Below are 13160 nucleotides of genomic sequence, written 5' to 3' on the forward strand. Positions count from 1 at the left end.
GCTATCAAGCATTGTCCTTTCTGTCAGACTGGCCCCTTGGCAGATTTATTTTGTAGTGCAGTAAAATAAGATAATCACTGTTCAGTATCAAGAAATGCTTAAGTACGTAACTTTATTTTTAATAGCAGTTTTCTTCAAGTCTTACAACCAAGTCAGTTTGGATTAACTAAGAAAACAGAAATTTTGTTTCAAGATTTTCTTTGAAAAGTCCCATATGGTAAAATATTGCTTTGATCTCCTGTGAGCATCTCTCTGCCAGCCCCTATAGAAAAGGGGATGGGCCTTAGCGCTGTCACTGCAAACAAAGGTCTTTTACCTCTGAACCATTCAGTGAAAAATCATGCACCTTGGTTGATCTCAGACAACTGTTAGAGCTCATGTGTTGTGGTTTGCTGAGGCTCTGGGTCTTTGTTCTGAACTTCCCGTGTCTCTCTCTTATTACTTTTAATTCATTACTGTCTTGGCAAGGTGGTTTTCTGTAATCTTAATGAAAATTGTCATTCCATTATATCAGCCAGTGCTTTTAGGTTGTTTCCCAATATCTAGTTTTAATAACATTCAGTCAGACTTTATTCAACAGGGCTATTTTTAATGTTCTAGTAATTTGTTTGCATTGAAAGAGGCCTGGATGGTACTTTTTCCTTCTTTTGTTTAACATACCCATAAACTTTGAATGTAACTCTTATGCTACTTACTTTACTAGCTGGTAACTATAAAAATCACTTCTTCCTGTTAGGAAAAGTTTAGATGCCTGGCTGTGCCTCTAATCCGTGTGTGAGAGAGTTTTTGGATTCAAACCTGTTTCAGAGTTGATAGATGATGGCTGGCCTTTACCTGAATGGTGGCACACATAAAAATAATGGTGGAAAATGCTCCAAAGTAGTTTCATGAAACCAGTATAATTACTGTGATATTCTCTACAGAATGGAGGTTCTGTTCACCCATGAATGTCCAGGAGATTGACGCCAGTGACTTCACTTGGGAATGTTTGTTGGGTACTATTTTGAGACTACAGAGTCATCACTAAGACTATACAAAACCTTTGGTGAAAGCAAACTTAGTGTGGGAATACTAATGTGAACTGTAGCTGCTTCTCAGAAAATGTTTCCAGCCCACTTTACCTTGTACAGGACCTTGAGAAGAAAACAAATAGAATTGTTAGAATCCTGTCCCATGCTATAAGGTGTTCATTTGGTTACATGTCACTTGGAGTTGCTTTTTTTGTTGTTGTTTGGGTAGGACCAAAGCAACATGTCTCCAGATGCAAGTAACTTCAAATGTACAGTCAATAGTGATGGCTACATATTTACTGAGTCCACCATGGCTGCCACAAGCTTTCTTGTGGCATTTCTGAGTATGACACCTCTGTGTAATAAGTTTTACTAGTCAATGCTACAAGAGATAGTATGGCTTAGCAGGCTTGGCAAAGAACCAGTTACTGCCCTAGCACTGGCTAAGGGTCAGGGTTTTTTCACAGTGAAAGTTTATCAGCAATGAAAGATATATTCAAAACATCCTTGTAAAATTGGTGCATGCTGTTATCAATGTGGTAAGGGTTCTGAACTTATTTTTTACCTTAGTTAATCTTACTGTAGTCAATAATTTCTTGTAATCTGGATGTTAGTTACATGGTAGTGGGTCTTTATTAGTCATTTTCAGCTGGCTATGTTTTAGTGAACAATTTGTGAGTTTTAAGGAGGGATTCTAAGACGGAAGGGGTAGTGGTCCCGAAACTGATTTGGGGAGTGGGTCAGACACATAGAACAAGATGAGAGACAATACGAAGACTGGGAACAGAGGTGAGATTTTGATTAAGGTCAAACTGAAAGTCAGATTATTATGAAGTGGTGTGTCAAAATGCCAGTGTATAGGGAAGAAGTGAAGACTATTGGGCTTAAGTTTTATTCCAGAGAACCATCCTGTCACCCTGCAGTATCCTCGCAGTGGTCACCTTCAGTATGATGCCTGATAATGAATGCTTGGTTGGCTCCAGTTTGGATTTTTCTAATGCTGGGGGGGCAAACAGACATTCTAGCTTGTGATTAAGAAACTGCAGAAGACCCATTATAAAATTCTGCTGTCAGCTGCACTTTTATCACCCTGGCAAACCTTACTGTGTGCAAGACTGCTCTCTCTCATTTACTGCTGCTACTTACTTGACTATGCCTATTCCTACTTCAGTCTCCACTGTTGAAGCTTCTGCACCTGAAGGTCACAGCAACCTGATGCTGTCTTCACCTTATTGTGTGTGCAGGTGTGGTTACCAGTCAGACCCTATCAGCAGATGATGGGACAAGAAAGGCCGCATCACAGCATAACCAGCCTAGCACATGTCTGAGCTGGGTGATTTAAGCAGTCTGTTGCTCTCTGTAGCTAATCTGGCTGGTGGCTCTCTTAGGAATGTTGTTAGATTTTACAAAAACAGATCAAAAAGGTGTTTTTTCTTTTAGAGTTAAAAGTGAATAGGGGCAGGCCCTGAAAGCAGGGATCTGTGTGGGTTTTGCAGCTATGTGGTTAGTGTATGGGTCTATTGATGATGAGACTGTGATGTGGTATTATAAGTGCAGGAGGCAGGTAACATTTTTAAGGGTCGGATTAGAATGATACCTTCCCTCTAGATGCCTGACATAATATCTTGCTGTTTTGAATAAAAGCTAAATTTAGTCCTGTGTCTTATACAGTCATATAGTCCTTGTTCTGTGGCAGTTCCAGGGCAGTGAACATCTTCAACTAAAAGCATGTGTGCTGGCTTTAGTGGGAGGGAGGCAGGGGGCCATCTCTATGTTAAGTGCCTGGTATGATTTGGGATAGTTTTGTACTGTCCTCTTGATTTTTGAAATAAGCTGTAAACTCATGGTTTCTTGAAGCTGTAAAGGTAAAAAACTTAGGAGTTATGGGTATAAAATGTCCTTCTGATCCAATACTGCTGAGAAATTGTGGGAACTGATTCTATAATACAAGTAAAGTGAATGTTGGGAAATACCAGAATTTCCTGAATTTGACATTAAAACTTACCAAGACACGTTGGATAATCATGAACCTAAACTACTGAATTTGAGGTGAAGCAAGATCAGTAAGTGTAATTCTGGCTTATGGAGGTAAGCCAGCATGGGGATGAAGGCCAATAAAGCTTCAATTCAGTGTTTTAAAGTTTAGTTTTTGCTTTCAAAAATAATATTTAGGCAGTAAACGTGAGACAGAAATTTCACTATAAGTAGCACCACAGTTTTTGTAACTCTTAGCTATTAATACCAAGCTGTACACATGTTAAAATAGACTGGAATCGAAAGGTTAAGTGTTAGCCTGCAGATCTGATAAACTCAGCTGTTGTTGTCACAGGTCTTTAAATGACTCTATTGACAGTTTTTTCTTTTTTTCCTCTTTCAGTGCTTGCAATTGCGTGCTAAGCTTTCTCTTGGCTCTGCTTGGCAGGAAAAAGGGGAAACTAGAAAACCCCATTAGTTGTCCATTTGCAGAATATCCAGGCTTTACTCTCAATGCACAAAGAAATACAACGGTAGGAAGTTGTTTCACATCCGAGCCAAGATAAGGTCCTGGAGGTTTATTATTTTTGTTGCCTGATAGCATCAGGACTGGGGAGCAGGGGGCAGAGAAGGAACAGCAGATCAACATCCCATGGGGACAACAGAAGGGAAGACAGACAGATAGCCAAGTGCCGACAGCTTCAGTCAGTACTCCCAGAGGAAGTGTTGGTTTCACCAGATGAAATTAATACACAGAAGTCTTTACAGAGGCATTCAGATGTGACATTGTTTGAGGGGCCTGGCTATATGGCAGATGTATAAAGCAGTGAATCATATGTTTACATATAATTAGGTCTGTATTGACAAGCCAGGTTTTCCTTTTGTTTAATAATTTCCTACATTAACATCAAAGAGCTTGTTTATATAATGAAAACACATTTCCCTTTTAGTTTTGCTTTGCTATAGCTCTGTATTAACATCAAACACAAAATCATGACTCATGCAAAGACCTATATATGTAGATGTAGATATAGCCATGTTCATTTATAACCTCTAAAAACAGATGCAATGTTATAAAATGTCCTTCATTTGGATATGTTCAGGTAATTTTTTCTATGCAATCCTGTGTGTCCCTACAAATCTGGGGAGTACCTGATAATTTCACTGTGCTCATTAACCTTCAAATACATTTGAAAAATTGGATGGGATTTAAAATTCCAATTTCTGAGTCAGGATTTGCTTTGTTAGATACTCTATGGAAAGCTCAGTGTAATGTTAAGGCTTTGGTGGTCCAAGTGGTAACTTTATGCAGAAAACACACCAAAATATTTTTTAAACATGAGATAATTGGAAGTCGTTGGAAGAGGAAGCTGAAATAAAATCTAAGATTGGTGGAATTTACCTCATTTATTTTTAAATCCATCTGACATAGTGTTTCTAAATTCTAGGAATAGTGTTTCTAAACTCTACAGAAACAGCTCGGATAGATACAGAGTTGGAGCTAAATAACTTAGCCTTAAGGACTTGAGAGCAAAGTTGATAAGCTTTTTCATCCAAGCTGAGGGAGCTAAAAAGAGAAGTGTATCAGATAGCAAGAAAAGAGGACTTAAGGAATTTTTAACGTTGAACAGCAGTATTTATTTTTATCCACAAGTATGCACAACAAGCTGTTTGTAAGTATTGAGTGCCATTCAGTTAGCGTTTATTGGACATTTTCAGTGTAGAAGTTGCTTAGTTATTATATATATATTCATGCTACATTAGGAAACTGAATTTAGAACGTGCATCAACTATTAAAGCATATGGGCTTTGCACTTTTTGCAGTGGATGTTGTCCTGCACATTTTTAAAGGATAACTTTCTCTGAAATAGTCTGAGCAAAGGCAATAGTAATAGAGCTCCTTTCACAAGGAAATTCATATCCATACTTTCCACCCTTACAGCTTTTTCAGAATGAGATCAGTTTTGTCATGTTTCTGCCTGGACTGTCAAATAACATGAAATTCTTAGAAACCTGCAGTGGAGGATCCCAGCTTTCTGGATTAAGACTGCTGAAGTTTTCCATTAGTTTTTACCTTTTTTCTTCTTTTTTTTTTTTTCCCCCCTTAAGGCCGAGCTCCTGATGTTAAAACTCTCAATTTGGATGCAGTTGGAGTGAAAACTAATTCTGAAACTGGAAAGATCATTGTTGATGCCAGTGAAGCTACTTCTGTTCCTCACATTTATGCGATTGGAGACATAACAGAGGTACTGAGTCTACATAAACTATTTTACAATAACAGGAAGCCAACTTTGTTCCTGACTAATAACTAGTGCCCAGATGTCGTCATGCTCTAGCATATATCTTCATGTTTTGCTGTTTTCATTTTGCAGAGCTGTAGTGTTTATGCCAGCCACCTGGGTCAGTAATTTCCTTCACATGGATCTTGTGAAGTATCTCAACATTAGGTATTATTACTGATGTTTATCAGGGAATGCATTACTGGTCAGAGGCTAAGAATAATGTCTTTATCAATTCAATTATCTTTCTAATAATGTTTTTATCACTTCAGACATATGACTTCATACTGCCTGTGATTCTTACCTTCTGGAGCTGAATACACTTACTGGGAATGACCATGACAAGTTCCTCTTTTAGTATTTTGAGGGTTAATTGAGACTAGTCCCAAGACAGCATTTCTGCTTCCTGACTAAAGTATCTTCCTCTAGAATAAGAAGAACTAATTGCTGCAAATACTAAATACATTTTACTTCTGTTCATGATTTATGAATGATTATGACAAGTAAACATGAGGTGTGGTGTTTTGGTTTGGGTTTTTTTGTTTGTTTGTTGTCCTTTGATGGTTTGGATTTGTTTTTCCTAAAGGAGAGTACATTATAAGAAGAGCAAAATTATTTATTATAGGTGCAAAACCAGAATTATGTGGCCTTAATCCAGTGCTATTGATAATCTACAATTATTTGTTACAAGAACGTCTTGTCCTCATCAAAGTGCACTCAAATACTTTTAAATCTCTCAGGTTTCAGTTTACAGAAGAACTCGGAGTATCTTCTGAAAGTTGGGCATCTTCAAACATGTTCTCTTCATAAATGTTTGTCTGGATTCTGAACTGTACAGTTACAGGAGGATGTTTTCATCAGCCACCTGCTGTTCCTAAAAAATCAGGGCAATATGTAGAATCTAGAGGCTAGGCATTGCAAGATACAGAATTATTTCACCCATTTTTTTGAACTTAGTGGAATTAAGCACATGCTTTCCTATCAAGATTGGTTTTGATATAGTGAAGGCATCTGTTTTGAAAGTCTGGTAAATCTAACTACTGTAGCAATATCCAAACAGCATATATAGTATAATTTGAGAGACGTTTTAAAGATTTCTTATTATGCAATGTTTAAAATCTTTTAAAGGTCTCTTATATTTATAAACCCTACAGGTGCTCTGAGTTTTTGGAGAGATGCAACAGGTTACATAATGTCTTGGGAATAGCACTGCACATTTCTAACTGAACTCTGGAACTGCCATCTCATAAATTTGATGACCATTCCTGACATCTTTCCCTCTATGTAGACATGTGTTTCTTCCTGTCTGTCTCTGTCTTCATGCGAATGACGTGCCATTTCCTTTTTAAACTGAATTAAAACTCTTTCCTGCTCAGCTATTTCTCCATTTTGTTTTTCTTACTCTCCACAGCTTCTCTGTCCAGTCCAGCCACTCAGAGCTTTGGGATTATGTACAGTTCCTCTCCTTTCTTTTCCCTTCACATACAGGTTCCCTCTGTACTTGTCACTTCTTGCTCTGGGATGTTTCCTGAAGTCCTCTTTCTGCTCACAGTGACCTCCTACACCTGCTTGTCCCTGATACATGCTTTGGTTAGGCCTCCTGCTTTCCAAACTTTTCTTCTTAATTTCATCCAAGAAGCAGTTGTTGGAGGCAATGCTGGCAGGGCCTTGGATGCTGATGCTTATTTTGCTGCCAGTCTGCAGTGTTATTTTGGGCAAGTCATTTCCTTTTGGGTGCTTTTTGTTTTCTGCCCTTTGAGGATTTAGTTAAGTAAGAAATAAAAAGTTGGAGGCAGGATGCTCTTCTCTTTCCTACTCTGGATTTAAAAAATCATGTCTTCATTTATTTGTTATTTTCATTTTGTTGTTAAAACTTGGATTTCCTTTTCCTGCTTTTGTCCTTATTAGTACAGATTTGAATGTGAGTTGTTCAATAGGCACTTCTAAACGTAAGTGTTAAAAACAGCAACACAGTTTTATACTGAGTCCAGGGAACTGGGAGAAGGCTTCAGTTAAGTCAGTGCTCTGGAGAAATATTTTCTTAAGCTTTTATCTGCATATTGGCTTAATACAGGGAATTAAAGAAATCACAGTATAGTACTCATGCATTTATAGAGTTTAAAGATAGAAGGAACTTGTTGCTGTTATCTGACTCCACTACAATGTAAGCCATGAATTCCACTTGCTAAGCAATAAGGTTTACTTTATTTTTTTTTATTTTTATTTTTTTTTTTTTTTAGCAGAATTAATTTAGATAATGAATTTCATTGGCATGGGAACCAGCAGTGAAAGAAAGTCCTGTGCTGGTGCACATGTCAAAGAATACACACAAAAGAATCAAGCGCATCCTGCTAAGAACCACAAAGCTGTAGAGCTTGGTGTATGATACTTTCAGGGTGAGACCTATCAAAAGAGATCAGGAAGGGGAATCTTATTTCCTGTGAATGAGCATCAGTGATTCTTAATGCTGCTTATAAGAATAAGATATATTTTCTCCAATGTTCCTGTTCAGGATTCCTCTTTGCTCTGCTCTCTCCCTGTTAGAGTCTCTTTGCTATCATGAAGTGCTATTGCTCATACCTTTGCAAGTACTTCTCAAGCTCTCCTCCTCCCTTCTTTACCATGCCACACTGAATAGACAGCATACTGCTACCAAATAGCAAGAAGTTCTTTTTTTTTGTTTTAATTGAATGGCCTGACTGGAAGGGGAGTGTGAGAGGAGAAAGGCGAATGCTCAGAATGGCTGTTTTCATTTGGGAGTCATACCCAGCTGGTACAAATGGGAAACTATGTGTGCATAGGTGTCTTGTTGCACCCTTGTATGGCAAATGGAATCCTAATGTTATACAAGCTGTTCATTTGGAGAAAAGGGGGAAAAACAACCATTCCAGAGGTCAGTCACTTTGTCTACCCTCAAAAAAAGTTTTTCAAGCTTTGGTAAAATACTATTTCCAATTGACAGGTGAAATGGCATTTAGACATTTTCATCTTCTGTGATCTGAATGAGGAAGATCAAGCTGGAATTTTAGTTTTAATTTTTTTTCCAGTGCTGATATAAATGCTTTGTGTTAAAATTCTTCCTCCAGTAGTATTCTTGTTGAAAAGCATGGCACACACTATAAAGAAGTTCTCAGAAGGAGGTTTATCGTATGGTCATGTCACTATACATCTGTCATATTTCAAAGGGTGTTATAAAAGATGTGTAGAGAAGGTGGAATGTACAATATGTTGCTTTGAATAGAAATGAGACCAAAAAGAGTTGTGTTAGAACAAATACACATTACTTCAAAGCTTTTTAAACTCTCTTAGGAGCCATCTCGTTTAAATATATAATACATTGGAGGGTTCTTAGGAACAATTCATACCCATAATAATCAGCAGAGTAGTTCTACACATGACTGCAAAGTGAATGTTCATTTCAAATATTTACCAAGGAAGGTCTTTAAGTCATTGTTTATGAGAAATTGGGCTTTATCTGCATGGATGTTTTAGTAATTAGTTGGGTTTTATGGAATGCATGGCAGTGCTTTCACAATTTTATCTCTCGTTCCAATCTTCTATTCATTTCTGGAATGCCAAAACAACATCTGTATTTCCTGCTACAGAAATGATTGGCAGCCATGTTTCGGGCAAATGTGGATAAGAAAAAACAAATGGCAAATTTCATCTGGTAAATGACATTTACAGACTTGAAAGTCAGAATGTTGGATTTGAAAAACCATAACTTGATGGATCTTAGGGTGAAAAAAGGGATAGATTTGCAGTGTTGTGATTTGTCATGAGCTGTGGGGAAAAACAGGTTAGTTTTCATTAACAATTAGAATTATAGTTTCTGTTATAAGGTTAGACATGTTTCAGTTTGGGTTTTTGCAAAGGCATTTTTAAATTAAGTGGTTATTAACACGTATAAAAACATGCATGCATATTAATATGCAGATAATGGATATGGTGTATGTATATTGTAACTAATACTATGTACAGAATCTAGAAAAAGATAAGCTGGGAAAGAGTAAGGGATTCCAGTAAACACTAAAAACCTTCAGGATAATGAAAAAAAAAAAGGTTGAAAAACCTGAATGTGTGTGCTGGGGAATCCTTACTTTATTTTTTGCTGGAGACTATTTTTGGGGGCTTATTGGATTACTACTTCCAAACGGGGCTTTGCAGGAGTGTGACAAGCTGTATGAATCAATACTTCACACATTTTATAAAGCATTCTATATTGTCCCACAAAGGTATTTCGCAGTTACAGTTTTCTTATGTTTCTACGTCATTCCTTCTAGATTTGCAAACTCTTTCATCATCTCAGACAAGCATCTTGATGATACGTCATAGATGAACTCTTAAATACTGGGTTTTACTAGATTTATGAAATTTGTTAGGTCTTATTAATTTGCATGGACTGTTCTTCCTTGAACTTCAAAAACATTCCTATGAAAATGCTTATTTGAATCTGTAAAAACTTCCAGCTTCCTTAGAACTAGCACTGGAGTTCCAATGCTCCAGTGGTATTGTGCCAGCACTCAAAATAAGGGTTCTGGCACACTGCGTAGTCTTCTTTGGATATGAAAGGTAGCTAGGACTCAAGGCTTGAACTGGACCATGTCCTGGTCATATCCTGCTATCATTCCATTTCTCACTTGCAGAAAGTTAGCATTTGCCAGTAGCAATCCTTTTCAAGCCTCTCTTTAATACCACAGTCTGAGACTGGGACCAACTTGACCTATCGCTGCAGTGCTATGAAAGTAGTGTTCCACTGCTCTGATCCAGGACCAACATAGCAAGTCAGTAATAGTACCTACAAATAGCTATTTTTTGTGCCTGTGTTCTGTAAAAATGTGTCAGACAACTTTTTTAAAAGGTCTGATGTTATAAAAACACTGTTGCTTTATACTAGGCTTTTCCTGCTTTAAAAAGACCATCTGAGAAATTTCTTAATGGCTTACTATGGAAAGAAAGGGGGAAGTGAGTGGTTAGCATATGAATATCCTCTGATTTTCCAGAGGTGACATGATAAGATACAAGGTTTTGACACATTCATGGCATTTGTTTCACCCCACACTTCCCCATTAAGATAGATACTGAACTTGCAGACTTAAAAGCATTTTGGACAGAAATTATTACTGCCTTCTCTATTTTGAGTCCTGGCTACCAGGCTGAAATTCCAAAGATTTGGCCTTCCTCTGACCATTGTCCCAGGAGAAATCCTTGGATGCTGCTTCTCTCTTAGCTAAAACAGAGCTTTGTGCTCTCTTCTTAGGGCCGTCCTGAATTAACACCCACAGCAATAGCTGCAGGAAAACTGCTGGCTCGGCGTCTATTTGGCCAGTCTTCAGAATTGATGGACTATGACAATGTAAGTTGTTTCTTTTTTTCAATAACACAAGCCAAATCTTACACTTTTTTTTTTTTAATAATTTTTTTTCCTCTAAATATCTCTAAAGAAAATTGCATTTTGTCATCTGGAATCTAACTTTGACAGTAGCCAAACTAGATGTGCGCGACAGAGCTACACTTCTCAGACACGCGTAAGTCTCCCCTGTGTTTGCTGCTTCATATGGTTCAACAGTAATACTCTCTTTCCTCTCAAATAGGTACCTACCACAGTTTTCACTCCCTTGGAGTATGGTTGTGTTGGACTGTCAGAAGAAGCAGCTGTGCAATGTTATGGAGCAGATAATATTGAGGTATGAAAACATTTTTAATTTTATAGCTGGTTTCTTTAATTCTTTAACTCGCTGACATTTTAGTAAGATATATGTGCAGCACCATTAAATAAGGGTTATGTTCCTTTTAATTGTCAGAATTGCTGGTCACATTTTTTAGTCTAAATTTTTGTGATGTCACCAGAAATATTCACACAAGCTGCTCAGTTCTTCGTGGCTGCGGTTTCTTGATATAATATGCCCGATCATTGCATATTGAGGAAGAAATCCATTATGGCATATATTCACACCCAGCCTTCTGATATGAAGGATTTGATTATGGTACTCATGATGAAGAAATTCACAAACACTATATAATAAGGCAAAATTCAAACAAGTTACCCTTAAAAAGATATGTTGTGTTACCTTTATTCACTCATCAAAGACTGTCAGCATATGACTTGGTTAACAAAATGCAGTAGTTTACTTCCTGTCCAGTCAGTTATTAGTTTTGTCTTTTATGATTCTGAAATAAAGTTTATACTTTAAAAATCTGTCCCAGAACTCTTATCTTGATTTGTTCTCAATTGATCAAGGCAGATAATTGACGCGTGTGTGTCTCATAAGGTGCTCCTGTTATGTATGTGTTGGAAAGCAAGTTCAGCTGATGGATTTAGCTTGGAGCCCCAGGCAAAATCATTAATAAAAAATGATTTAGCGTTTACTATTCAGAATGCAAAAATCACAGTTCAGGTTGTCTTGTCGCATACATTATTATAGATATGGAAAGCTTCTTGGATTTCATTATTTCAGTAAACAAGGTATTAAATTTTTGGGAAAAGGAACAAACTAACACTTTGAAATTGGGACACTAGTTTGAGTAACATGATTGATTATTTGTGATCTATTTTTCAGTTTTGTTTTTAATCTAATGGTACTCTGAGAAAGTTTTGTATTAAACTACTGTGCTTTCCATATTTTTCTTTAAAATAATTAATGGCTTATAAATAAATCAATTTTTTTTCTACAACATTGTAAATATATCATAATAGTAATCATTATAATACTAAAAAGCAGTTTTTTACGTAATAGTACTCTCTAACACAAAATGTTATTGTTTTCCCTACCAGGTATACCATGCGTATTATAAACCTTTAGAGTTTACAGTTGCTGAAAGAGATGCAACTCAATGCTATATAAAAGTGAGTGTTGTGAGCTTTTAACTTGCTTTTAACTGAAAACAAGAGATATGGTACAGCCAGTTTCAAGGAGGACTGTTTGGCAAAAAAAACCCCTCTCAAGATGGATGAGATATTTTCTTGGTGCAACCTGTCTCTAGTGAAACTTCATATGTTTAAAATTCAATACATATCCTACTGCATATTGAAATTGCTTTACAGACACTAGAGTCTTTCAGGGCTGATATTCTGCTGACTGATACCAGCTTTGAACTGCTTTTAAGATGCTAATAAATATTCCAGTTTTTCTAACTATATTTTGTCACATATGATTTGTGTAAATGCCTTAGTAGCTTGCCTCAACTGTCTCAAGTACCAGTGCAGCTAAAGTGATGCTACTTTTTAGCTATTCCCTTTAAATTATGCCAATTAAAGTAAATATTTGAGAGTAAAGTAATAATAGCATAATAATTGCTGGATGATATTGAGTATAGTATGTACTAAACTCCCAAAAGACATGAACAGACATTAAACTTGAGAGTTTCAAACTCTATTGCAAGAGGCTTTTATCTTTAAATCTCAGTATTTAAAGGACCATGTCAAGATTGTTGCTGTTCCTGGGATTTTTAATGAAAGAATCCAAGCCTTTACTGAACAACAGAACCTATTAGATTAGTGATGATTTAATGCTTGATGGGTGGACACAGGGAGAGACTGACTTTCTTGTCATAATTATGAAGATGGTGTCCTTAAAGGAACTAAACAGTTTTCATTAAGTTCTCTAATAAAAGTTAAGTGACTGAGGCCCTCCCTGATACTTATTAACTCACCTTCATCTTTGGCTGCTTCCAAGCCTTGACTCCTTTTTAGGTTATGTGGCTGATGTGGTAAATGTATCTCACCAAACATACTGCTGTAAGTGTTTACTGACTGAATCACAAAGGCACAAAATATCCTATAATTGGTAGTGGTCATCTTTGGAAATACAGCTGGTTAGCTGGTGAGAATAAGTGGACAGGCTTGGAGAATTGCTAAGGTGGCCACTGAGTGTCAAAATAACACTAGTCTGGTTAC

General features: G+C 36.9%; 1 protein-coding gene across 1 annotated transcript in view; it reads left to right on the forward strand.

Annotated features, from left to right (window-relative positions):
* Positions 1 to 13160, forward strand: part of TXNRD2 (thioredoxin reductase 2) — a gene marked incomplete at its 5' end in the record, with an annotated part of 31292 nt that overhangs the window by 15324 nt on the left and 2808 nt on the right. The window contains 4 exons of the mRNA XM_010018175.1: positions 5094 to 5230; positions 10524 to 10619; positions 10858 to 10950; positions 12039 to 12110. Of these exons, the coding sequence (XP_010016477.1) occupies positions 5094 to 5230; positions 10524 to 10619; positions 10858 to 10950; positions 12039 to 12110 (398 nt within the window). The remainder of the gene's footprint in view (positions 1 to 5093; positions 5231 to 10523; positions 10620 to 10857; positions 10951 to 12038; positions 12111 to 13160) is intronic.

This window comes from Nestor notabilis, unplaced genomic scaffold (assembly GCF_000696875.1).
Source record: "Nestor notabilis isolate BGI_N333 unplaced genomic scaffold, ASM69687v1 scaffold12687, whole genome shotgun sequence".
Taxonomy (NCBI): domain Eukaryota; kingdom Metazoa; phylum Chordata; class Aves; order Psittaciformes; family Psittacidae; genus Nestor; species Nestor notabilis.